At 27.9% G+C, this 25909-nt stretch overlaps 1 protein-coding gene across 1 annotated transcript in view; it reads right to left on the bottom strand.

Annotated features, from left to right (window-relative positions):
* Positions 1–25909, bottom strand: part of LOC107163766 (protein-L-histidine N-pros-methyltransferase) — a 142071-nt gene that overhangs the window by 115351 nt on the left and 811 nt on the right. Inside the window, exons 2-3 of the mRNA XM_089218931.1 lie at positions 19798–19968; positions 3972–4162 (exon numbers count right to left, since the gene is read on the bottom strand). Of these exons, the coding sequence (XP_089075057.1) occupies positions 3972–4162; positions 19798–19887 (281 nt within the window). The 5' untranslated portion in view covers positions 19888–19968. The remainder of the gene's footprint in view (positions 1–3971; positions 4163–19797; positions 19969–25909) is intronic.

The raw sequence follows: 25909 nt of genomic DNA, 5'->3' as shown, positions 1-25909 counted from the left end.
TCTTTTATTTCGTTTTCGTATCTCCAAAGATTATCCCGAGTTAGCTTGCGGTCTTTACACACACGCGCGTATCTTTTTATGTGCCTATAAACGCGGCGAAAACGTGAATATTTATCCCCAAAACAGTGTTGGTAGTGGTAGCGGTAGTGGTGGTGGTGTATATTATAGGTACCACCGTGGGCGCGTAATCAAAATGTCATTAGCGAGATTACCCGGGGGCCCCCGAACCCTCTACGAAGCCGACGTTTTTAATACGCAACGATTCAGACGCGCGTGCATTGTACGAGAACATCGGCGCTGCTGCTGCTACCACCTCCCCTCGACGACGGTTCGAATGCGGCTCGCGGGGGTGGTTTTTATACGTCCGGGGTAAATCCGACCACCTTCCTTCAGGTTTCAATGGTGTGCGTGTGTCTATATTATATAGTATGATACCTTAGTAGTAGTAGTAATAATAATAATAAACGGGAATCGATGCCAACAATATATCTCGACATATTAGAAAACTCGGGGGGCTGTTTGGTTTCATAATAAAGCGTACTTCTATATATACGGCGGCGGTAGGTCGAAGAGTCATTTGCGTTAATATTACCGATTGGTGGGTGTGGGATGGATGAGATGGATACATACAACAATACGGTAGTTATATATACGAACCTATAACCGTTTTTAACCTTTACGAGGAGGTGAAATGCCGAATTTACGCGAGCGCAGGTGTCGCGACAGATATCCGATTCGTAAAATGTTATATTATTATTATGAGCTGCATTAAAATAATGATAATAATACGTATAGACGAATGGCCGACGTCAGATGAGAACTATATCACGAGTGCATAATATATTGTATAATAGCATAGACGGTAAGAGTTTAAATTTTAAAATGTATGAGCCGCGTATATCGCCACAACAGCGGTTTTACGATTTTTTTTTTTTATTAAAACACAAATCGATAAAATATAATACAATATTTCATAAGTGTACGTATATTAAATCATTTATATCATGACAATAAAAAATATAAATAGATTTATTACTAGTAATGCGTACAATTTTATTGTGCACAAATTATTACCTGGGGAATTATAAAACTTAAATTTATGTACGTAAGCATACATCGTATTTTTAATATCTTTTTCTAATTAATTTATGGAAATAGATTTATAGAATGGATTAAAAACTAGCCGTGAGGCTTTTAATTATTTCCATTAAATCTATATGCAATAAATAACCTTATTATGTTATTTCACAATATTCGACAATTATATAATTACATCATAATTATTATTTGTCAGTGGTAATTTTTTTGAATATTACTAGGGAGGTACAGGAGCAAAACTCTGAGTTAATATAACTTAAATAGGTAGATAAGCAATGTTATTATAATAACATGTTATGGCTTATATAGTAGATAGTAAACTGTACACTGGAACGTTAGATTATGTTGGTAAAGATCTTATTTTTTAAATATCCTACTAAACACTGCAATGTTTACGATTTTATTAGATGCATTAAATTGTTAGTTGTTATTTTTACTATGTACGTTAAACGCGTAATAAAGTCATTCAATCTCGACACGGTAGAAAAGGCGCAAAACAAAAACTCGCGTAACCGATCAAAAATCAACGGACGTTTAAAGCTCGAAACATACCCGTGCACATTTTATAATGGTTGACGGTGAACAACAGTATTGCGAATCTGTTTCCAACAATAAAATGTGATGGCACAGTGTTGTTTAACAACATTATAGCGCAATACCCAAGGGGAGAGGAGAGTGTCGGGTTGTCTCGTTGTCAAGATTTAGATTATGATTTTGATGATGCTGAATTGGGCAAACTTAAAATTTAACTAAAAAAAAATTAAAATTTTAATAAAGTTAAAACTATTTAACTATATATATATATACATTTTTTAACCGTAGTAATAACTCCAGATATTAACTGATTAGTTCAGTGTACAATAATTTATAGCACTGTTTACCACTCGTATAGTAAAAAATATAGGGAGAAGAATAAATTTTCACGGTTGACGAATAACAATAATAATATATTAAATCATTTATACATACACTGATGGCAAAACCGGATTAAAATTTTTGCCTGTCAGTATAGTGTGTTGCGGAACGATGGCGGTATCGGTGGTGGTGGCGGAGGAACGAGAAAAAATCCTAAAAGAAAAAATCCCACGGAATACGGATGCGTTTTTGCGCGGTTTTCTTCTGCTGCGGTGCTCGACCCGGCCGAGCTGTCGGCGGCGCGCGCGCATTCGGTTTGACGGGCGCGTACGCGACATGCAATATGCATGAGACGACGGCAGACCGGTTGCTGTCGCTGCAGCGGAGGCGGTGGTTGTCGTCGTCGTCGTTGTTGTTGTTGTCGTCGAGCTTAATTACGGCGAACAGTTAAAACGAAAAAAAAAACCGAATGAAAAACATAATATTTTATTTCCGACCAATCAGACGATGCTAGCGTACCGGCCAATGGGGTGTAGACGATTGACGAATACGACACGAAGTGTGTATATTTATGTATATATACTATTATATACCTATTATGGAAAAATCTTCATTGTACTTTGAAGGAATAGAAAACTCGTAAATGTGCTATCGAATTCTGCACAAACGAGTCTAATCTTAGCGTAACATCCTGTACAGTGGCGCAACCAAGGGGGGTGTTTTGTGTGTCTGGACATCCCCCTTGAACCGTATAATAGGAAATTTATATTTAATTATATTCAATAACCATTGAAAAAAAATTTTCAATCTTTTTTTATATCTAAATCTAGTGTTATAATTTATAACTGATAAATGTTACTAAGTCTTTTGTCCATAATTTATCGGCAATTACTAAAATTATATGTAACTTTAATCTAAACATACGTGTCACGTACTCACGTGATATAAATTGTTTAGTTAATAAAACGTTGGACGTCAGTAGTGTATTCAGAAATAATTATGATGGTGGTTTGATTCAAATTGTTTAAATAAAATAATATAATAGGTAAATATTTAATAGTAGTCGTGACGACTGTCACTTATTGTACATAGTATACTAACAAATTTGGAAATTAATTGGGGAAATACTGTATACGCTACTGGCGGACACCCCCCTTGAAAAAAACCTAGTCGCGCCACTGACCCTGTATAATGTTACGCTAATCAGTGTTTCCCATTCTAAGAGTCGTTCTTGTTATTTGTGGAGAGATTTTACACATGGAAGCAACCACCAACCGGCAACAGACCAAGCAAAACACGAATATTTAATTAAACTTAAAACGTAAAAAAGTTCAATACGATGCTTTTAATCTCAAATAAAGCGTCTTACCTACCTACAATCAAATCGTACTGATAAGAGCCGATACTCTAGTGACAGAGCGTTACATTTGTGTTAAATAGGTAATGTTGTTATAAAACAACGTAATGTAAAATAATGACTATTTTTTCTCAAATGTTCAGATTATTTATTTTAATTCAAAAATTCGAATAATGAACACTTCTGATTTGGTTTTATTTTCATTGAAGCAATAGAATGCAGCAATCTATGCAATGTCAATATTTTTTATTTTTTTTATCTTAACTAATTATTTTACGTATACCAACCTGCAGTATAACCAAAAAAGTCATCTATATTTTTATTTGATTAATTGATGGGGAGTGAGGTTTTTGAAAATATACAAGGAGGAGTCTATCACAATAAAGCTTAAGAAACACTGTACGTACACACAGTACGCTGCAGTGTATAAATATATACCTACTAGTGGTCGTAGTGTTGAAGTATTATATTTTGCAGTAGATACACTGCTTAGCTGCTATGCATAAATAATTTTATTTTCGCCAACAAGCACGCATTTTTACTGCAGGGTATTATGACGTGTGTGTGTGTGTTAATATAATTTAATCATCGTGACGGTTATTTATCGTGATATTATAATATATCTATATATAATACGGCACGGCGGCCACGTTGTTCTTACCCGTTGATCGAAGTCTTCGTCATGAACACGTTCAGCACGGATGACACCATCGATTTCCACACTTGCGCCAACAGCCTGTCGCTCTGCTCGATCGAATCGTTCAAGAACCGTTCGGTTTCCGCGTCCGCATGCATCTGCACAAAATTCAAAAACACCTCGTTGTCCAATTTGGATTTGTCCACAGAGTACCACTATAAATAGAAACAAAAAAACGACTCGTGTTACTGTAATTTAACATATAGGCATTAGATATATTACGTGTATGGGTGTATCATTATAGTCGAGACTATATACGGTTTGACCTGGCTTGGGGGGATATTGAGATGGTTATTATAATAATATATCCTTTAAATAAACAAGAATTTTTTTTATGATATCCACTGTACCGCCTCACAATAGCAAAAAATATATTCTAAAAACGTGTAATTATGATAAATTTATATAAATAATAAAAAACGGGGAAAAAATGGCTTTTCAAAATTAATACGCACATATCATGACTGCTATATATGCTCGTGTAGTAATTATATATTATAATGGTATTTACCATTTCCTTATTTTCTGTTGGAACTCGGGGTAGTTACATAATACATTAATAATAGCTGAAACGATAAAATGTATACAAGCTGGACTGTTTAATGGGGATGACGACAAGCCATTTGTTACGACTACCGATCATATTATTATGTCCATTGTAATCTACTGTCACGTATAATACGACTAATTAGACTACGGCGTGTGTTTAATTATACACGAAACAACACATGGCGAATAAAAACGTATACCGATGTATTCATATTTTGTATATTATTTGTTTCCAGGTTTACCCCTCTTCTTCTCAGTCTATTGTTTAACACCTAACTCTGGTTTACAAAAAAAAAACCTGTGCTCAAGTGGACAAAGATGAAAAGACCATTTTTTTGTTAAACGATACTGTCGTATTTGTTTTTAATGCAAATGTAATCTTTAATTATATATCTTACCATTCTTATTCCGAACTAAAATTACATTGTTCCGGGTATTTGTTTCGTAATTTTAGTCAAATTAAAAATAATAAAATTATGTTTAGGATCACAACAGTACTGTGTATGAATTTTCATTAAATAAACGTATTTTGATTTCTTTTTAAATTTATAATTTTCAACCAATGACCTACGTTCTATATATCCAAAGTGAATAAATATAGAAAAATATAGCAAATGTACTATAATATTATGTTATAATAAAATAATATACACGATAGATTTGTATAAATTATTAGCTCGTTCGTATATTTTATTATTATTAAAATAATATGTAAACACATAAAATGTTTGTTTAAAATTCAATACGAGTTTTTGGATTAAGATTTATGACGATATCTAAACAGCGTTCTTAATTCAAAATTATTTTACAATAAACATATAAAATCAAATTGAAATATTTTAACTGTAAACAATACGTGATGTAAATAATGAAAGCACAAATAACATCGTTAGTTAGATAACCTTATATATTGTGCGTAGTGTTATAAAAACAAACATAAAATAATTAAAATATTTTTCCAATTAAAAACAATATAACCACAAACCCTCATCAGATATGTATGCTTTCGTTATCGATACGCAACACCACTGAAGCAGGAGAAGGATGATTATTTGACACTCATGATGACTAGTGACAAAACACCACATGAATACTCGAATATTATAACTTATTCCTGTAGGTTTTATGTTGTCTGCTGAGTTATAGGAAATCATTTTTCAAATATTTACGAGTATGGGGGGTTCGTATATGATTAACTGACCCGATGAATCACCCTATACAAGGTAAATATTTCCTAAAACTCGCGAGTCCTATTTTGCAGTATAGTAATGCCAGTGGCCTGGCCTTTATCCAAATACTCTCATACATATATACATACAATCTAAATGTCACTTAAAGCTGGTAAGGGTTAATCATGATGTGTTGGCACGTATAAGGCCAAAGAATTTTTACGATGTCCATAAACCATTCAGATGGACAATATAATAATATAATACCATTAATATGATGCCCTCGATATACAATAATAATAATAATAATAATGATAATTTATTAGCAATATCTGTGGTGAACGTTAAAAATGGAGGTGATCTCGCGGCCATATTGAAAATTAACTTTTTAATTCCCCCCCCCTAAAAAGTACACTATTATTTCGAAATCGAGACCCGTTGAATAGAGAGATCACAGAACAAAATACAAGTATAATATTGTATAGTGTTCACCAAGTAAAATTTTAAATAAGAGGATAATATCACACTTAGGTCCCAGATACTCAGTTGATGTATGATACTCAAAAATTAAGGTTCTTCCTAGAAACGCATGGAAAACAATTAAATACATCTGTTGCATATACGAACAATGTCTAACATGTTATTATGTAGAGTTGGCTCGGTATATACGGAGTATAAAGGCAGGGAATTTTAATTATAAATCAAACTTTAGAACATGGACGAAACGAGAAGTTTATTATTTATTCAGTGGCGCAGAACTATAGGGGAGAAAGGTAAAAACCCTATATCAACTTTAATACGAATTATTATTAGTTTTAATAATTGATCGGCCAGCAGGCATCATATTATGTAACATGTGGGAAATATGACCAGCGGTTGCTTAAACATTTAATTTTCCGAGGAAAACATCGAGTCGACGACAAATGAAAAAGATATAACACACAAACACACATACACTCAAAATATTATATATACCTACACTCTCATTAATGTCAGTCAGTCAATCAGTCTTGAACTCGTTAGGGGCAAATAATAATTGTTACCTGCACAACATTATTGGCAATAAATTAATATTTCATATACATCTATATATTTATAATAATACAACTTTATGCCAAAACAACAACCATCAACAATAAATATTAATGGCACCTAAAACGGCTAAAACAGTGAATTATTATATAACTGTATGAGAGTGAATTGGAATTTTAAATTATAATTTCCATTGCTCTAAAATATTCTACAATCTGATGGAATAGTTTCAAAAATTTTAATCATAAATTAGTAAATTTGAAAGCTATAAGTTATTTATATTCGAACAATTTATTTAGAAATAGATTAAAACTGTGATAACGAGTACCTACTTAAACACAAATATATATCAGAATTATGTACTTTAATTTTAGATTAAAATTTGAGAATGAGAGCAAAAATTATAAAGATTTCATAAAATATTTTTTGCAAAAGTTTAAATAATGTTTTTATTCATTTATACTTTTATCCCAATATTAAGGTAAGTAGACAATAAATATGCGATAAAATAAAATAAAACATAAATAAAGGAACTTACATTTATCAGAAACTATTATTTTATAATGTATCATTATAAAATTAATTAGGTAAATATTTTTGTTAAATTCACAATTTGTATGAAAAATAATTAATAAATAAAATAAAAGTTTCCTACATTATCGTTCACTGCCAAAACTTCAGTGAAGCTAGGAAACACTTCGACATCCCCGACAGCCTGTATGAAGCAATTAAGCAACTGGTCCATATTCCAACTACCATAGTATAATCTTTTATTTAAAAAATATCAATTTGTATAACAAAATGTAAATTGTAAATATGTAAAATTTTTGTAAAAAACTAAAAAAAAAAAGTTTCCTATATAATCTTATAATTACCTTATTTTCTTGCAAGCATATTATTGCTATAAAATACTCAAAATATAATATTTATCAAAAACCTATAACATTTTAATAGAATATGATAGTAGATTAAAATAAATAATTTTAAATTAAAATAAAATGTCATTAACCAATTTACTTATACATACTTCTATTACTTTCAGAAAATTAATAAAACATGCATATAATTTACCACGGCTCCGAGGTAGGCAAAATAGATACAGATAAGTCTAACAATGAATACAGTTGCATGGTCATGAAACACTTAAGGGATTTAACATTAAATCTGGGAATATTTTAAAATATGAAAAAAAAAATTACTTCAAATTATTTTACAGAAATTATATGTCCAATAATAACAATAATTTAGTAATGTACTTATTATGCGTGTGTCATTATATATAGTGATGGTATAAGCAATATGTATATATAACTTTAAATAATACTAGTAGGTATTATAAGTATTCATTATATTTATTTAATAATAAAAATTATTAAAATTAACAGTGATATAGCTAGAATGCCTATTTTGTAAATAACCCTTATTATTAAAGTCTATGACAAATTTATTGTGTAATTAATCATATTATGGCGGTACGGTAATTATCTAAATCTAATTTATAATTGTATTACTTTATACTTTATGAACTAATTATAGAAAAATTATGTTTCTTTCTTCTACGAAAGTAGTTATTATTAAAATTGAAGAAAAGTCATTAGGTATAAACTGACAAACTGAAAAATGAGAAAGTAGTGGTTGATTTTTATATAATCATTGTTGCAATCACCGTTGACCAACAATAAATACTGTTAATCACACCATTATTAGTTAAGCCACATTAAAAGTATAATTCAAAAAAAATAACAATAAAAATATGGTAATTGTAATAATCGTATTTTATTTATAATGTATAACTAACGTCAAACTAAAAACCATGTTTAAACATAATATTTTAAATATTGTTAATATGTTAATAATATTTATAAATTATTATTAATTTAAATGTTTTGTTTCGCAATCTGTAACAATATACAAAATATAAGAGATTGTGAGACCTTAACGAAGAAAAAGAGGTATCACAGAATTAGCATTCCTTGCGCAAAAGGAGACACTTCGATATGAGTTAAATTATTTGTTATATTTTAACTATCAAAATACGATAAATCATTAAATATATATTATTATTATTATTATTATTGTTGTTATTGTAATTATTTATCATCTTAATTATTTATACAATTTATTATATTAAAATATAAATATTTTATAAGATTTTGTTTTTTTTAATTGTACATAATATGCCCTCGGCAACATAGGCCATTAGACTTAAAGTGAAATCATTAATTGCATATTAATTGTTTGGTTACTAAATCTAAGTGTTTTATAAGATTATTGACTACCAATAATGGCTATATCATATTATATTAGTTGAATGCGCTGTAAATATTGATTGTTTGCGACCTGTATGTTACGCCCGTTAACCTATATATTTTTCGAACCATCTAATTTGCTAGGAAATTATATTATATCTATGATAAAAATTATGCACACATTAATTCAGCTCCCTAATTTATAAAAGTGTGTAAATACAAGTAATATATATATATATATATATATATATATTATAAATCGATTTTGATCATTCATAAATTATTACTGTATTGTTCAACGCGTGCATACAAATATTCGCTGGTTTCACACACTTATACAAACAAACACATAGTTTTTTGTAATGATGCTTACACGCGCATACATGCTGCCCAAATGAGCTTATGCAATAGACATGGCGGCTACATTCTCGGCGACACGAGGTCCCCACTAATGAATAATCAAAACTTTATTGTAACCCAAGTATATAAAATATTCTTTGCGGTAGTTTTTTTTTTAATTTAATTTTTTATTTTTCGTGCGTGTTACCTTTTTGGTTGTGTGGCAATGACTTGGCAATGTCGTAAACAATTGAGGGGTGGGGGAGGGAGAACCGAGAAATAGAGGGCGGCCCTTCATTAGTACAATCTTGTTTTTTATGTCATTAACGATGACTTGGGCGAATTTAGAAATAAAAAGAATGGAAATAATAAAAAAAATATAACACATATATATAGGTACAATATACACTTGTACCCACATATGTATATATATATTATTATTATTATTTGTGTATGCGCGCGTGTGTGTGTGTGTGTATTGTATGAGCCGCCGAATCGGAATGAGCGCACAAACGCGTGTTAACGAATGGATCGTATTGTAGATCGTTATTTTCTGAGTGAAAGGAATTATCATGCGTTTTCAATAACACAAACACCAAGAGTATTATTCAATGGACAACATAAAAAAACCGCTTTTCGGTATTTCACTGCGCATTGTTTAATTACCCAGAACACATTGGGAGTACCTTTATGCGTACACACATCGTATATTATACATCACACATTGCGCTCGTATAATATAGTTAATCATCTTTTTGTCGGCATCCGTCCAACCAATTTTACAAGACGGCAATACGGCAGTGAGCAAAAACTACGAAGATATGTGGCTGCCGTTGCAGCACTTAAAGACCGGTTAATTGAAGATAGCATAAATATGAAGTTGAAAAGAAAATATATTAAACGTCATCATCGGTTCTCTGAGTAATCACATTTTATTGTGAATATTCACAAAAATAATTTTCCACCATAACATTTTTTTTAAATTTTTATTATTTTTCATGGAAAACGTCTATCAGATTATTATATATTTTTATAATCATAATATGATTTGATATAGAAAAGAAATTTTCTTGATATTTTAAATATTGAAATGATTTTATCTCAGACTTTACTTTTCTTATGCATATTATTATTTTATTACTATCAGAAAATATCCTACCTAAAATAATATTATAACAGTTAATTTAATTTTCACTTTTTTTTTAATATTAATTATAATGTATGTATTAATAATTACAAATCAACTTTTTTTCTATTAGTTATACGTTATTAAGAGGATCAATATATTTTTGACAAAAATATAGCATGCCATTATAATTTTATTATACTATATTAATTATAGGCAGTATCATTCACCTATAAACTTAATAACGAAGGTACCGCGAAGAATAGGTAATATTAATGAGTGTCCATGTAATAAAATAGCACACAATCTTATAAAGAAAATAATTGATTACGTAATAGCGAAAAATATTAAGTTCGTACACAAAATAATACCTTTTCTTATAACAATATGAAACAATATGGGGTTTCAAATTATATAATTTAAGAAAAAATCAATATTTTTCGTTCAAACATTCAACTTTGTAAAAATTTGAACTTACAAACACTTGTAAAAATTGAAAGTGGCTTTCAAGTACAATCTATGTATATAAAAAAATTTATGAATTTGTAACCAAACAATAATAATTTACATATTTTCTTGTTTAATAGACGAAATTCATCAAAGTCTAAGCTTAAAACGCTTACAAAAAAATGTCACCATGTAATAATATATTTATATTTTTAATTACTGTAAAAAAAAGTTTTATGTATAATGAAGTTTTATGTATACTCAAAATGTTTGACTTTAAATAAATGTAATAAAAAAAATTGGTTAAGTGGGTTTACTCTGCAGTACATTAGGACCTAGAATCATTTGGCTCAATGTAATGGATATGTTAAATTCAATATTAAAATCGTTTATCATCATATACAAACAAGTAACAACTATTCTGAGCGTCAGTCTTTAATACCAAATATGTGTATATTGCTTTAAATTATAAAAGTAATTTATTTCATTAATTGCAATACAAAAAGTTATCATTGTTAAATCAATACATTTTCACTCAGTTCAGAATTTAAAAAATACGATTTCAAATATGAATAAATAACACAAAACAAGTTAAATTATTTCAAAATTATATCACGTCTATAATTTACTAGGATAAATATTTGGTGAAGTATCTAAGGTTATTCCTTGTTAAATTTCAATAAAACAAAATTGATATAAAAACATCCCTTTTTAAGTTAATTTTGTTTTTGTTTTTTACCACCAAATTTTAGGATGGAAGCATTTTCACTAGTGATGACAAACTAAACACAAAAAAATAACTCGTGGTTGTATATTTAACACATTTATCACGCTTCCCAGAAACTAAAATGTAACCAGGCAACTATATATTTACAAAAAAGGTGAATTTATAAGGTTATCATAAAATATATCGACACAGTCGAGTATCCTGTATTTTTATGAACAATAATTCGTTACTTCCAAAAAAATATATTTTAATTTATGCATAATATACTCATTCAAAAATACTAAAAAAATTTTAATGTCAAATATAAAATAATAGATTAGATTTTGTTGATTTTAAAATATACTTGTCACCGCCCGTATAAATAATCAAACATATATTTTGTAACTAAAAAAGTATTAATTATATTTTACTTTAATAAACACACACACATTTTGAATGAATATAATAATGAATAACCATATTCAGCAAAAATGATTACATCGTAAGAACAATTTCAATGGCGTATTCAAATTATTTTTTAAATGTTGTTCTTAAAATTATTAAAAGATAATAGATAGAAGGTTTCTAAATATTACTTATGTAAATATACATGAATACATATTATGATTTAATTTAGATAGAGAATTTTCATAAAGCTTACTTTGATATCTATTTGTATTCATAACTGTTATTACTTATTAATAATTTGTTTGAAAAATAGCCTTCAAAAAGAAACCAAAACCGAACAAGCCAAAATACTATTACTGCAGTTCTCTCAAATTATACTTGGCGAATGTCCTAATAAGGTCCCCATATTTTATAGGAAACGGTAATGAAACCTTCATTATTTGCCTAAAAGAGAAATACTTATTATAAGACCGGATATTATTTTTACATAGAAAAAGGCCATGCCCCTTTTTTCATTTACGCAAACGTATGACCAATCAACAATAATTACTATACTTTATTATTCATTATACTATAGTACTAAATAATAAAAACATCTGCTCTCCTAAATGGCCCCCTTCATTTATAATAATTTAGCATGTACACGACGTTACGATTATATAGAATAATAATTAAAATAATTACTATCGCTCTCTTCATAAAACCCATTGAGACAATCGTAACTCAAATTATTATTAGTTATTACCATCCCCGTAAGATTCACAATCGTGATCTTCAAGATGATGGAAATTACTGTTCTTATATTATATTTTGCACGATTACATGGCTAACTGGTTATAAAATAAATGTCAGACGTTAGTACTGAATATAAAAATATCATTGCTATATAAATAGTTGTGTATGCAGTATTGAATAGTTTTAAAAAGAAAAAAATAGCTTTTTAAAAATTAGAATATAATATATAAATATCTATTATACTAAATGAAAATTATCAAACAAATTTAAATCCAAATTTTGTTGTTGTTGTTTTTTTTTTTTTAAACATAGTGTATACATTTATAGAAAAAAACAATTGATTTTACGTTACAAATATTTTCTGTTTTTTGCCTTCAGATATTATTTTTCAAGGGTCCCGATTTATGACCACTTACTTGTCTACATAAAATACCTACATTATAGATATCTTTTATGGATAATATATTATTTTGAAAAACAATAGAAGTAGTTACTATTTTAAACAACCAAAGTTCAATAAAAATGTTACATAATTATTTGATTATCATAAATTCATAACAGTATTATTTAATTTATAAACGAATATTTTTATAAATTATTTTGTATAGTATAGATTAGGAAAATAGAATATGAACATATAATACTTATATTGATAATCCTATGTATATGTACCTATACAATAACAGTTAAATAATATTAAGAATCAATATTTAGATGGTTGCAAAAAGCAATAATATAAGGTAGGTATATATTCATTTTTTATAAACAATTTATAGTCTCTAAATATAATAATAATAATAATTCATTTAATATTTTTCAATATTCACACAAATCTTAATTCGTATAAGCTATAGTAATTATTTTCAAACGTATTCCTATATAGGTACACGGGTCACAGCACACGAAGCTTTTTAACAATTCGAAAGCAAACACAGAAATAATAGAAACGGTTTTGGTAGTACTAAAAACGGTATGCGCGTATATATATATATATTCCACTTAAGGCGGGCGTGTCCGGGAGGGGGCGCCTGGTGCACGGCGGGTTAGGTCTCCGAGAACAATATGCGTATATGCTGAGCGGATGGATATTAAAAGGCACACATCGATCCTGCGAGATAGACGTCATGGGCGAATAGGAGCGAGAAGAGAGTGAGAGAGAAAAGGATAAAAAGGACTCCGAAGGCGGTAAAAACAAACAAAATGACGGCGGCGGAGATAGTGGTGGTATGATGGCAGGCGGGTAGCTGAACGTTTATAATGTATGCAACAGTCGACTTAAACCGATGACGAGGCGCGGTGGTAAAGGGGACACACACGCTCTCATCTGAATGTATATGCATATGTATATATCCACATAATATAAGAAACCACCCTGCTCGCTTGCTTGGCGTATATTTCTTTTCGCCATTCCACCACCACCACACAGCATTGTCGTCGTTTTTTTCCTCTTCGCTATCAGGCGACTAGGAAATTGCGGGATCCCCGAAGCGGAAAAATCCAAAATCTCGTTGCCCGAATACACACACACTCACATATGTATGTACAATATATATATCGTACGTATACACGCTAACACGCCGGTGGAGGAGAACGTGTGGCAGCAGCGGCGGGGAATTCAAAGTTAAAAAAATCCCGGAAGGGGCGGAGGAACCAGAGAACTGATTGGATCTCTAACGGCGAAAAGGAATTACGGATAAAAAAGAAGTAGAACGTACACACATATACAGACACACGCTCAAGTGGGCGGAGAGTGTGAGCGAGCGCGCGAGCTCGTGTGTGGGTGTGTGTGCGCGTGTGTGTGTACAAGCGGATTGTGTGTAAAGGAAGAAAATGCGAAAATGAGTTTTTCCTCGGCAATTTTCTAACGGGGCTCAGACATCATGCACACATACGGGTCGCATCAAGAGCGAGGGCGACGGCAAAGCGAAGAATATAACGTGCGAGAGACGGTCGGTGGGTGTCGAGGTATGATAAAGGGGTGGTTATAAGGACGGGGGGGGGGGAGGTTGAAGAAAAAACCGAACGACGGCGACCCTGATGAACGCTCCCGCCGCCACCGCCTGTATATACTATACTTATATATAAGGAGAATGCGCGCGAATATTACCTCTCCACTACACATATCAAATCTCATTTCGCACATGCACAATCGCAAATTCCCAATCGCTCGCACTCGCGCGCACCACCCGACGTCGTCTCTTCGAGGAGGGATCTCGTTTCAATTTCTCAGTCACCGAACCACGGTTGAATTATTCTTAACCCCTCTTCCTCCACCACTCGAACTTATCCTGTCCACCGCCGTAGCTCGGAAGAGAAGGTATATAGCAGGTGGAGGCAGTTTACAGTGCATGGCTACTGAGCTATACACTGCAGGTTGTATATACCTATATGAACACACGCACACACTAAAGAACACGTTGGAATCAATTTTGGACAAGTGGGCCGCCGCTTTCTATGAACGTTATATATGACGTATTTATATGAGTGTATGTATTCATTTCCTCATATACATATACTACATATAGGAAATCCATAATAAACGTTAAGCTTTGCGTTAACGTATAACCAACTCACTATACTATGCGAGGAACATATCTAATTTTCTTTGCATTAATTTAAAAAATATGGAAATACCACTGATAACAATAATTTACCAGTTATCATAAAAAACGAATTAATATAAAACGATAACGAATTGATTTATAATGAAAAATTATTATATCATAGAAGTTAATGGAAAGCTTAATTAGTTTTAAAATATTAATATTTCAATCGAAACTTCTATGATGCACTTTGATATTATTTATTATGTAGTTCATAGAATTTTAATACATTTTTAAATATTAAATTTTTGTTAACACGTTATTTAAAAACTATTATGATAGTTTTATAACAACAATAATAATAATATTAATATAATAATAAATATATATTTAACTTAAATTATAATTCCTAGGTAATACTCGTACCTATAGTAATATAGAATCAAAATAAATTAAGCTAGGTATGTTGGTAATGTTTTCATAAAATATAATATAATATTATTATTTTATTTTTATTATAGCTGCATTTAAATCATTTTTTTTTTTTTTTTGGTTATTCAATGTTCATGGTTAAAATCAATAATGTATAATATAATAACTGCTAACAATGCCTACAAACTTAATAATAAATATATAAAAGTAATTTTTCATGTTTCATCAATTTATCATTTTAATCCTCTTTAAAATTATTTAAATTAATTAGTAAATTAGAAATAATAGCTTATAAGTCAAGTACTTACAAGTCAAATATGCATTCTGTAAAATAATCCATGTTTTAGCGTTTTATTGTTTACTTATAGTACCTATATAAGTGGTACAAATCAACCCAATAATAAATAATGGCATATTTGTTTAATAATTTTTTGTCAGAAGTTAGATTCTGATCAAGTATAAAACTGGATAAAATTTAATTTGGCTAAATAAAATTATAAAACATGGGCATATATAATAGATGATTTATGTAACGTATAGTGACTAATAAGTAATACGACAAAATCATTTAAAAACTATTTATTGTGGTGCCCTACAAATCGCAGCAAAATAATGTCATCAGTAGTACTTAAAAATCCTGAGTGTATTTTAATTTTCTAGGTAGCGTTTTTTCAACTAACATAACATTTAGAAATTTCAACTGCATTTTAATAATTGCATTTATTCTTATATAATAATACATTATCTAGAAAGTTTTGTCAATATATCTTAAAATGTTTTATTAATAAGTTTAAAGTAATAATACGCATCCGTAGTTTTTCACATAACATTTACATTTATTAAAGCCGTATATTAATATTGTAAACACTTGCAATGCACAATACATTATGTCATATATTTTAAAAAAACACCTCATTATTGAATATATAATTTTTATATCGTCTAGACTTCCCAATCATATTTTACCATCAGAATATTTTCTACATTACTTAAATTTTTTTTTAAATGTACTATACTGGCTATTCAAATTTTGATACCAAATACAAATAATGTTCCTGTTCTGATCATTTATTATACCTATAATATAAATAGTTTATGATATTATTAATCAATTAATGTTATTACTACATCAAATATCTTATGATGCACATTTGTGATTTCTTAATCATGCTCGTCCTATTTTTATGCTTAAATTATAAATATATTAAAATTCTGATTTCGAATATATTATATACACCTGAAGATCATATTTTCGAATCCTTAAAATTTTTGTACCACTTAAAAATAATTTTGTGACAACTCAAACTCCCATTTTTCAAATAGAAACTGCCCTTTTAATTTTTAATTACCTATTAAACAGATATTTTTTTTATCAAAATTCAACCCAGTAGTTTTTGAGTTATGTATCTTTGTGTAGTAAGGATAATATATCAGTGGTAATGGATTAAGTAGGTATATAGGGAGTTAAGAAAATTTGTAAAAGTGAGTAATCACTATTAATTTATTACTATAAAGAATTTGTAAAAAATGATTCTTGTACAATAAATACTACATCTAACATTACATATAGTTTCTAATTTAAAAAAACCATTTTAAAGGATTTTTATTCTTAGTATGAGTATTTTAATAACTCAGAAACTAATTATTAGAATTTTGCTTTAAATATACAACAATTTTTAAAAGAAATCACGTTAAATATTTTTCTGTAAAAATGGGGTTCTCATTCAAAAAAATAAGTTTGTATTGCCACAGGGCACACTTTAAGTAGGACCAAAAATATCAGAAATTTAAAATGATCTATAGGAGTATTTAAATTTTTTAGAACCAGAATTTCAATAAATGTACCTATACTATAAAAGAAAAAATGAAGATGAGCATACATATAAATTCATTCTGTAAATAAACATTATCTTAGAGCATACTGCATACCTATTATAATCTGTACATACTACATGACCTAACTTTTATTTATTATACACTTTTCGGTTTATTTTTATTGATTTATTATTAATTAATAGATTTCCACTTGGTAGTGTTTTCTGAATATAAAATAATATAAGTTTACTGAAATAATTTAAAACTGGTTTTACACTTTATTTTACATTTATCAAAGAATAAACCACAATTATTAATATTAATATTTACTAATATATATATTAAGTCTAACAAACAAAAACTCGAAACACATTAAGGGAAAGTATATATCATAGCATATACACATAATATAGCTGGTATACACACTTTATACGTATTAACAAGTATTGGCAGGTTTCACTCACTCAACTCAATATTGTCTAACAAACCCCTTTTGTAGAACTAGGGATTGAAACTAAAACGACGCCCCTCTTTTTGGCAAAAAAATCCGATGATAAAATCAAACGGTCAAGTAGTGAATGTAACTTAATAGGTTAAACGTACACAAGATTAGATGATACACGTGTAATTGAACCAAACTCACCCCAGAGAGTTTCCTTAAATTCGGCAATAGCATTTGTCTTTTGGTTGGAGGGTAAATTACACAATTACTGGGTGTATATGTTTTGTTATTTTTATTGCATTACGATTTCATTATAATATACATACTCAATATTCTCTAACAGAATGTTATCATACAAATTTAAAAGTAGACAATAGATTATGTAAAAATAAAAATAAAAATGTATACCATATTCAATAAAATTGACAAAATAATTAGCTATATAAACTAATATCAATATATAATTGACTTATTGACTGCGAGGAGTTGAAGTAGAATTAAATTATTTTACTAAAAACAATTTAGTTAGGATCGTTGTATTAATATATTAATGATTTAACTTGAGGTAATAATAAATAATACTTATCACATATTATAATCAATTAATAAATCTAAAAGTAAATAGTTGTCCTATTTATGTACAACTTAATTAATAATTATTAACTTACCAAACAATAAGTTTGAATAGCAAATATTTTCCTATCAAAAATATAACCAATAAAAAATATACAACAATTGAAGCCGTTTATGGTTTTTTTGTAATGCGGTACATCATCACAAAATGTGGTATATAACAATACTTGTAGATAAATAGTTATTAACAAAACTTCAAGTAAAATTTTAGCAAAATATAAAAAGTATGAAATATTGTATTATGCATATAACCTTGATTAAACTAAAATAATTTTTACAATTTGTATAGTGTGATAATTTTAAACGATACAATTGATAATACTTTCTATATGTATAATAATATAATATATTAATACCAAATGTACCTAAATCATATTATATAGGTGCTATAAAATTCCTAGATGTATAGCAGTCTGCAATATATAATCAAACGTTGACTAAATTTAACGTTGAATTAATTTAAATTAATTGCCAAACGCCACATAGTTATTAATTTATTGTAAGCACAATAATAGTATCGAAAAAAAAATTAAGCAATAAAATGAAATTAATGGGTTAGACTCAATAACAATGTTTTGCCATTTCATCAATAAAAAACTCCATACAGTTTTAATGATTCATTTTTCCAGCCGTTTAGACATTAATGTTAGAACTTCGAAAAAGATTTATTCTAACCAGGTTGTTTTTATAGCCCAAATCGATTTTGTATGCTAATAGGAAAAATATTCATCCATAATTCTAGAAACGCTATTATCCATTGGTTTACGAAACAATGAGTTTCATTATATTTATGTTTGGTTATATTTGTTTGTGTTTTCGAGAATGATTTTATGTTGTTACATCTAAAACGATATATCGAAAATCATTAGGTATCACTGTCTGAACGTATATTATAGTACACGTGTAACGTGTCAAATATTTGAAAGGAACTTAATATAATAATCTTCATCATACCAGGTATTTTGTCTATTTTTTACGGTCTCTATAATAAAAATATTATTAAATGTTATATCAGGCATATATTTTAAACATAGAAGTCTAAAGAGTTTGTGACCGATTATAAACAACGGAATGTCTTACACTTATGTATGTGTATATACCTACTTGCACTTATAAATTATCAGCCATTATATTATTATAATATGCGAATTAAATAAACACTTACGGTAGCTTTGTTTAAGTTCTTCAAGGACTCGCTGAGTAACGCCTTTTCAGCTATTACCTTGGCTAATCCACGTTTGCCGTACGAATTCATATTCCCAGCTAGATATTATAAGAAATGTGTCGTTTAACAGAACAAATTCACAGCACGCTTCTTGGAATCAATTGAATACATCTTCAACATAAAATAAAATATATTTTGTTGTGATCAAAAAATAATAATAACCATAAAAGAAACATATTATAACATATTATAAATAACAAATAGTCAATTATTAGATTCAAAGTATGAAAATAATTGAGCGTCTATCTTAACAAAACCTAAAAAAGTATGAAAATATTATTTTCTTCATGATTATTATTTTTATAATCTATATGCCTACTTGATGAACTAAAAATCAATACAAAAGAACACATTTTACTTGACTTATAAATATATATGACTAAATGACATTCAATTCTGATTTATAAATGATTGTATTCAAAAATACACATAAATTTAAAAAAAAATCCTACCATAGTTGAGTGCAAAATACCAGACTCAATGTTTTTTTTTATCCTCTCAGTTGTATTAAAAAATCATTGAATTATTTTATTTTAAGATAAATGAAAATATTTTGAATATTTTAAATTTCAATGTATCTAATTATTCAAACTTCAGCTTTTCGCCATATACAATATCATGCGAATACTTAATTATTCAAAAAAAAAAAAAAAAAATAGTAAGAAATTATTTTAAATATAAAAATAGCATGTTATTGTAAAATATAAACAAGCTAAACCATAAAGTTTTCAAATATAAATAATTATATTAAAAAATTTGTAAATTTTGCACCAAGATCAATTTGAAAATACTAAGCAGAAAAAATAGATGTTTTTGTTTTCTCTTAGTTAAACTGTTTGTTAAGATAAATAAATATAATAATATACCTACCTACCACAATTATAAATAAATTGCCTTTTCTAAAAATGCTCTATTTTTACTATTCTTAAGACCGTTTACTAATTACTATACATGAATTACAGAACTGTGAAAAACAGAAATGAATCATAATAATTATCATGATGCCTAATATGCATATTATTATTATTATGTAGGTAGTATGTATATACATCATTGTTCATTATTTCATAAATGCCTATATTACGCTTTTAAATTTTAGTGAAACCATTATATTATAAATTAATTAAAATTCTAATCAAAAATGTATTCAACTTAAGCATAACTAATACCCATAATTTAAAAATAATATACTTCTAGCAAATATTTTTCTAGCTATATTATATTGTTATCAATCATATAGTAGGGATATTATAGGTATACGGTATAGTATTTTATTTTCTATCATATTATAAACCTACAGGTAAATAATTTATGAAAGTCAACGTTATCAAATATCAATTAAAACTAATTCACAGTTAAAGAAAAATATTTGTACAACTAATCACATCAACCGAGTGTAATTTATGTTACAGTGCAATCGATAATTCAATAATACTAAATTAAAAATTATACGTGTTTATTATAATAACACATCATGCGTTGCCATATAGATATAAAAATAAATATATTTTTATTAATTAAACGTTGAAATGTTAAAATAATCGTTGCCAAATAAACTTACAATTTATAAAATGTATAATATATTCATGAAATCTGCAAAATGAAGTAAAATATATTTTTAATCCAGTTGATATTAGGTTAATATGCACTGATTATTTACTAACTATAGGAAAACTTAATGTATATTATTGTTATTATTGTCATTCAAAATTATATCTTATTATTTCTTTTGCGATGTTTCAATAGGTAATGTAATAAATATGTCAATTAAAAAACGTAAAGAATAATAATTTAGAAGCATTTACCTGTCACGTAGTGGACGTCTGGACAATATATCTTGGTGCTATGACCACCCGATATGATGGAAAAAAAAAACAATGGACTATCAAGAAGAATACTAAACAACCATGGGATCGTTACCTCAACATTATACATGTATTTGTTTTTTTTTCATTCGTGTTAATAAATACATGACAAACATATTAAATATATTTAAAATTTAAAAATAATATATGCACTCTACGGGGTTACAGACAACACTATGTCAATAAAAAAATATGTATAATATATGCATGTATGAAATTGAGAACATAATTTTATATAATATACAATGAGTGGTAGGTATCTCAAAAACATTGATCAAAGATTAGTTTTAATACGTTTTTAAGTAATGAAGAAATCGAAGCATTGTTTTCATTTATTCATCGAAATTTTTAATGTACCAAGTTTTTATGGATAATTATATAAAACTAAATTTTTGTAACTGCCTATAGGTTACCTATAGGTATTCAAAATTCACGCTTTTAGAAAATCTAATATTTTGTAACAATATCAACATTTTGGTATAGCTGAGTGGCGAGTGCCTGAGTAATTGTGATTATATAAACTTCGTAAGTTAACTATTAAATTATTACTAATAGATATATATTCCTAAATTATAAAATTAGTAATCACTTTGAAGCAAATACATAAATTAAAATTTAGATAAAATTTAGTTCACTAATATTTTTTAATGAACGAATATTATAATTACAATTTTATTTAAAAATCGTATTATATAAATTTAAGTTCAAAAATAAATGCAAACAAATTTATAAACACTGTTTTTTTTTATCATATATTATTATATACACAATCTGTAAATATTATTTTACAATAAGCGTATGTGATGGAGGTGACATGGCTTGAGTGTCAGAAGATAAGAAGCCACCCCTTGGAGGCACTTAAGGTTAGGATTTTAATGTGCCAGCAAGAGAGAGTATACAAGATTAAGGGGAGGTAGAGGTATATATACAATTTTAGATGAGTAGGTCACGACACCAGGTAGGTACGTTTAAGACGTCTTCTGGGGTCACCAGGAATAGCGTTGGTGGATAGCTCAGAAATCAGGGGATTGCAATTGCTGTGGAACTTGGAGTGCGTGCGTTTGTAGAAAGTTTTTGTGACATTTTGGACAATTGGAATGGCTATAAAAACCTTTTAATATTAAATATCTAAGTTTTTTGTATTTTGTAGATCACTGATCAATTAACTAATTTCTCTAACAAATAATACTACATGATAGAAAAAATGCAAATAAAATAAAAGTAATACAAATAAGAAGTACACACAGAAGTAATATTGTAATAATAAATCATTAGTGAGAACCCCATGAGAAATGTTTACATTATGAACACAAAAAAACCAACGACCGATTGTTGAGGAAGAAATGACTTAAGCTCTTTTTCTTCAATGCCACTCCGCCCTCTCCTTCGTGTATAGATAGATACTTATTAATTTGAATGTTGTATGTTTACTTAGGCCCAATAAGATTAAATCATTGTTACCAGGTGTTTGTTCAGGTCAATACACTTATTCAGTTTAACTTTTTTTGGTTGGTAAGGACGCGGTGACTTGCAACGGAAGCACTCCGTCTAAGTCTCAGCAAACGAAAGCATATTTAAAAATAAAAGAAATAAAAACATAATTTTGAGTGGTAGTAGAAAAATAACTTCTCCGCACTACTCCATCGACTGTAATGCAGCCAATGATCATCGCGAGATATTTCATTGAACGGATATAATACTTTATGAAATATTATTTAAACCTGTTCGTGCGAAACATTAGCACGTAAAAAGCACTGAAAATAATAATAAATGAAACATTAAACGGAAGTTATGCATTTGCATTTAAGACTAATTCACACTCGTAATGCGGATGAAAAAGATTAAAAAAAAACCAGTTCAATGAAGATAATCTAAAGCAATTTTGCTCGAAGTAAATACCTAATCGAGTTCAATTGTGTAGAAGAAACCCCATTAATAAACATCTAATCTACAATATTATACTATAATTGCAAGAAGATTTAAGATTAATCTAAATTTGTTATTTTGTATAAAAGTATCTAAATAAAATTAAAATGAGAATGTCAGCACAATATTTGTTTTCTCTCTCTAACCCATGCACAACTTTTGAAATTTGCGTTCAGCGTTCAGCAGAATCAGGCTTGTAATATTAGGTATATTATAAGAATAAAGAGACCTAAGTGACCTATTTTTAGAATTAAAATTAAGAAAATCAACTGTGTTATTACATTATTATGCAATATATCAACTAGAGAGTATGATAAGAAAATTTTTAAATTCTAACCATCTGCATACTTATAATTCCCATACAAATTGTAAATATCGTATAAAAGCCCACGTAAGAACACAGATAATTTTCATAATTTTAAGTTTGATAGGCCCTATACCAAACTTAAGTTTAAAAAAAACGGTTGGTTCTGCTGAACGAAAATTGTACAAATTGCGAGTGGTAGAAAGAAAGAAAACAAATAATGTGCTGATGATATTTTTAAGTTTGAAATTAATTTTGAAAAAAATTACTTTATGTTTTATACGTGTTCGTATGTTTATACGGATCTTGATTCTTATTTTAAAAAATATAATCAAAATTATAACATAAAGATTTTCTATAATTTTTTTTTTAATTAAAATTTTCTATTAATGCCAAGAAATATTTCGGAAAAGAAAAGAATAACAAATTATTGTACATAAAACTATATTTTTTTTTTAGATAAATCTAGGAACAGAAATCTTTAAACTCACATAAATAATTTAACAGAAAATATACCTTAGAAGTTATTATGGAATAAAATTCCATTAGTATAACTCAGTTTAATTTGACTTGACCTAACATTCATTGTCAAAGTATGAATTGCTTAATTTACAATATTATTAGTTAAATATATTTTTATTTAAATTTTTTTTAAATTTCATAATATAATAAAAATCTTAAAAATTAGTATTTTCAATAAATGAAATTCAAAAAAATTAAAATGTTTATCCTTCTTATCTAATTAACATCTATTAAAGTATTATCGCTAGTTTTCTCAATTTTAACATTTTTATTTCAATTTGAATAAATATTTTTTAAGTGGATGATTTATGATCAATGTGAATATTCTTGGACATAGAATGTTAAATACCTATTCAGTTCATAAACTTAATATTTACGTTTCAAGTACCTATAGCAAAAATAAATTAGTTAGAAAAGTGTACATTCAAGCATGTCTAACAAATATAAACTAAACATACACTGACTAGGTACTACAGTGTACCTAATCTACTATTGTCACATTAACTAACTGTGGTACTTTACACTAGTTATTAATAAATATCAATTCCAAACATTAAGTATTTCAATTTCATATATTTTTTTTATTGTAAGAATAAATTATTTACCAACTACCTATGTATAATTTACGAACCGAAATTATATAGAAATTATCAATACGATAAATAATACTATACTTAATATGAGAATATTTCGAATATTAGAAAAAAGCAATTAATAATAATTTAATAAATGTTTATCAATAATACTTTATCATTTATATATTATATTGCCTATTAATTTTAAAACGCACATAGATGCTACGAGTTTGTATTATAATTAAGAGGCTATAATCATTTCCTTTAAGATGTACAATGTGCCTATAGTTACACAGAACATTTCCAAAATATATACACTAGGTACATTAATATAAAACATTGGAAAATTAAATAAAAATTAATACTGACAATTGTATTCTAAACCTACTGTATCCGCTTATTGTAAACATTATTAAATACTCCGATCAAAGGGTGTGTGTTAACTATTAATGTTTGTAACGTATTACTTATTAGATATATAATTATTTATTTAATATGAAAGTATGAAGTTATCAATAAGAGTGTAATATGTTTAGGTACATTGTAATAATAATAAAAAAATATTAATACTTCATTATTATTTCATTATTACTTAATATAAACGTGAATATTATAGCTCATAACAAGCCATGAGATGAATATATTATAATTAAATAAACATAATAACTTTACTCGATTTAATTATATACTAAATTTGTTACTGTATAGGCTTTAATTTTTGTAAAATATTTAAATTGTTGATATGAAACATCTAATGCGGCATGGTGAGACTGGCTATAGAAATGGCTAGCAAAACACTACATGCATGAAAGCGAAGCATCAATGCGCTTTTAAAATAAAGATTTTATAAAAAAATCTGA

The sequence above is a fragment of the Diuraphis noxia genome, unplaced genomic scaffold (assembly GCF_037042655.1).
Source record: "Diuraphis noxia isolate RWA-SAM2 unplaced genomic scaffold, SU_Dnox_SAM2 contig0002, whole genome shotgun sequence".
Taxonomy (NCBI): Eukaryota; Metazoa; Arthropoda; class Insecta; order Hemiptera; family Aphididae; genus Diuraphis; species Diuraphis noxia.
This window is presented reverse-complemented; position numbering and strand designations above follow the sequence as displayed.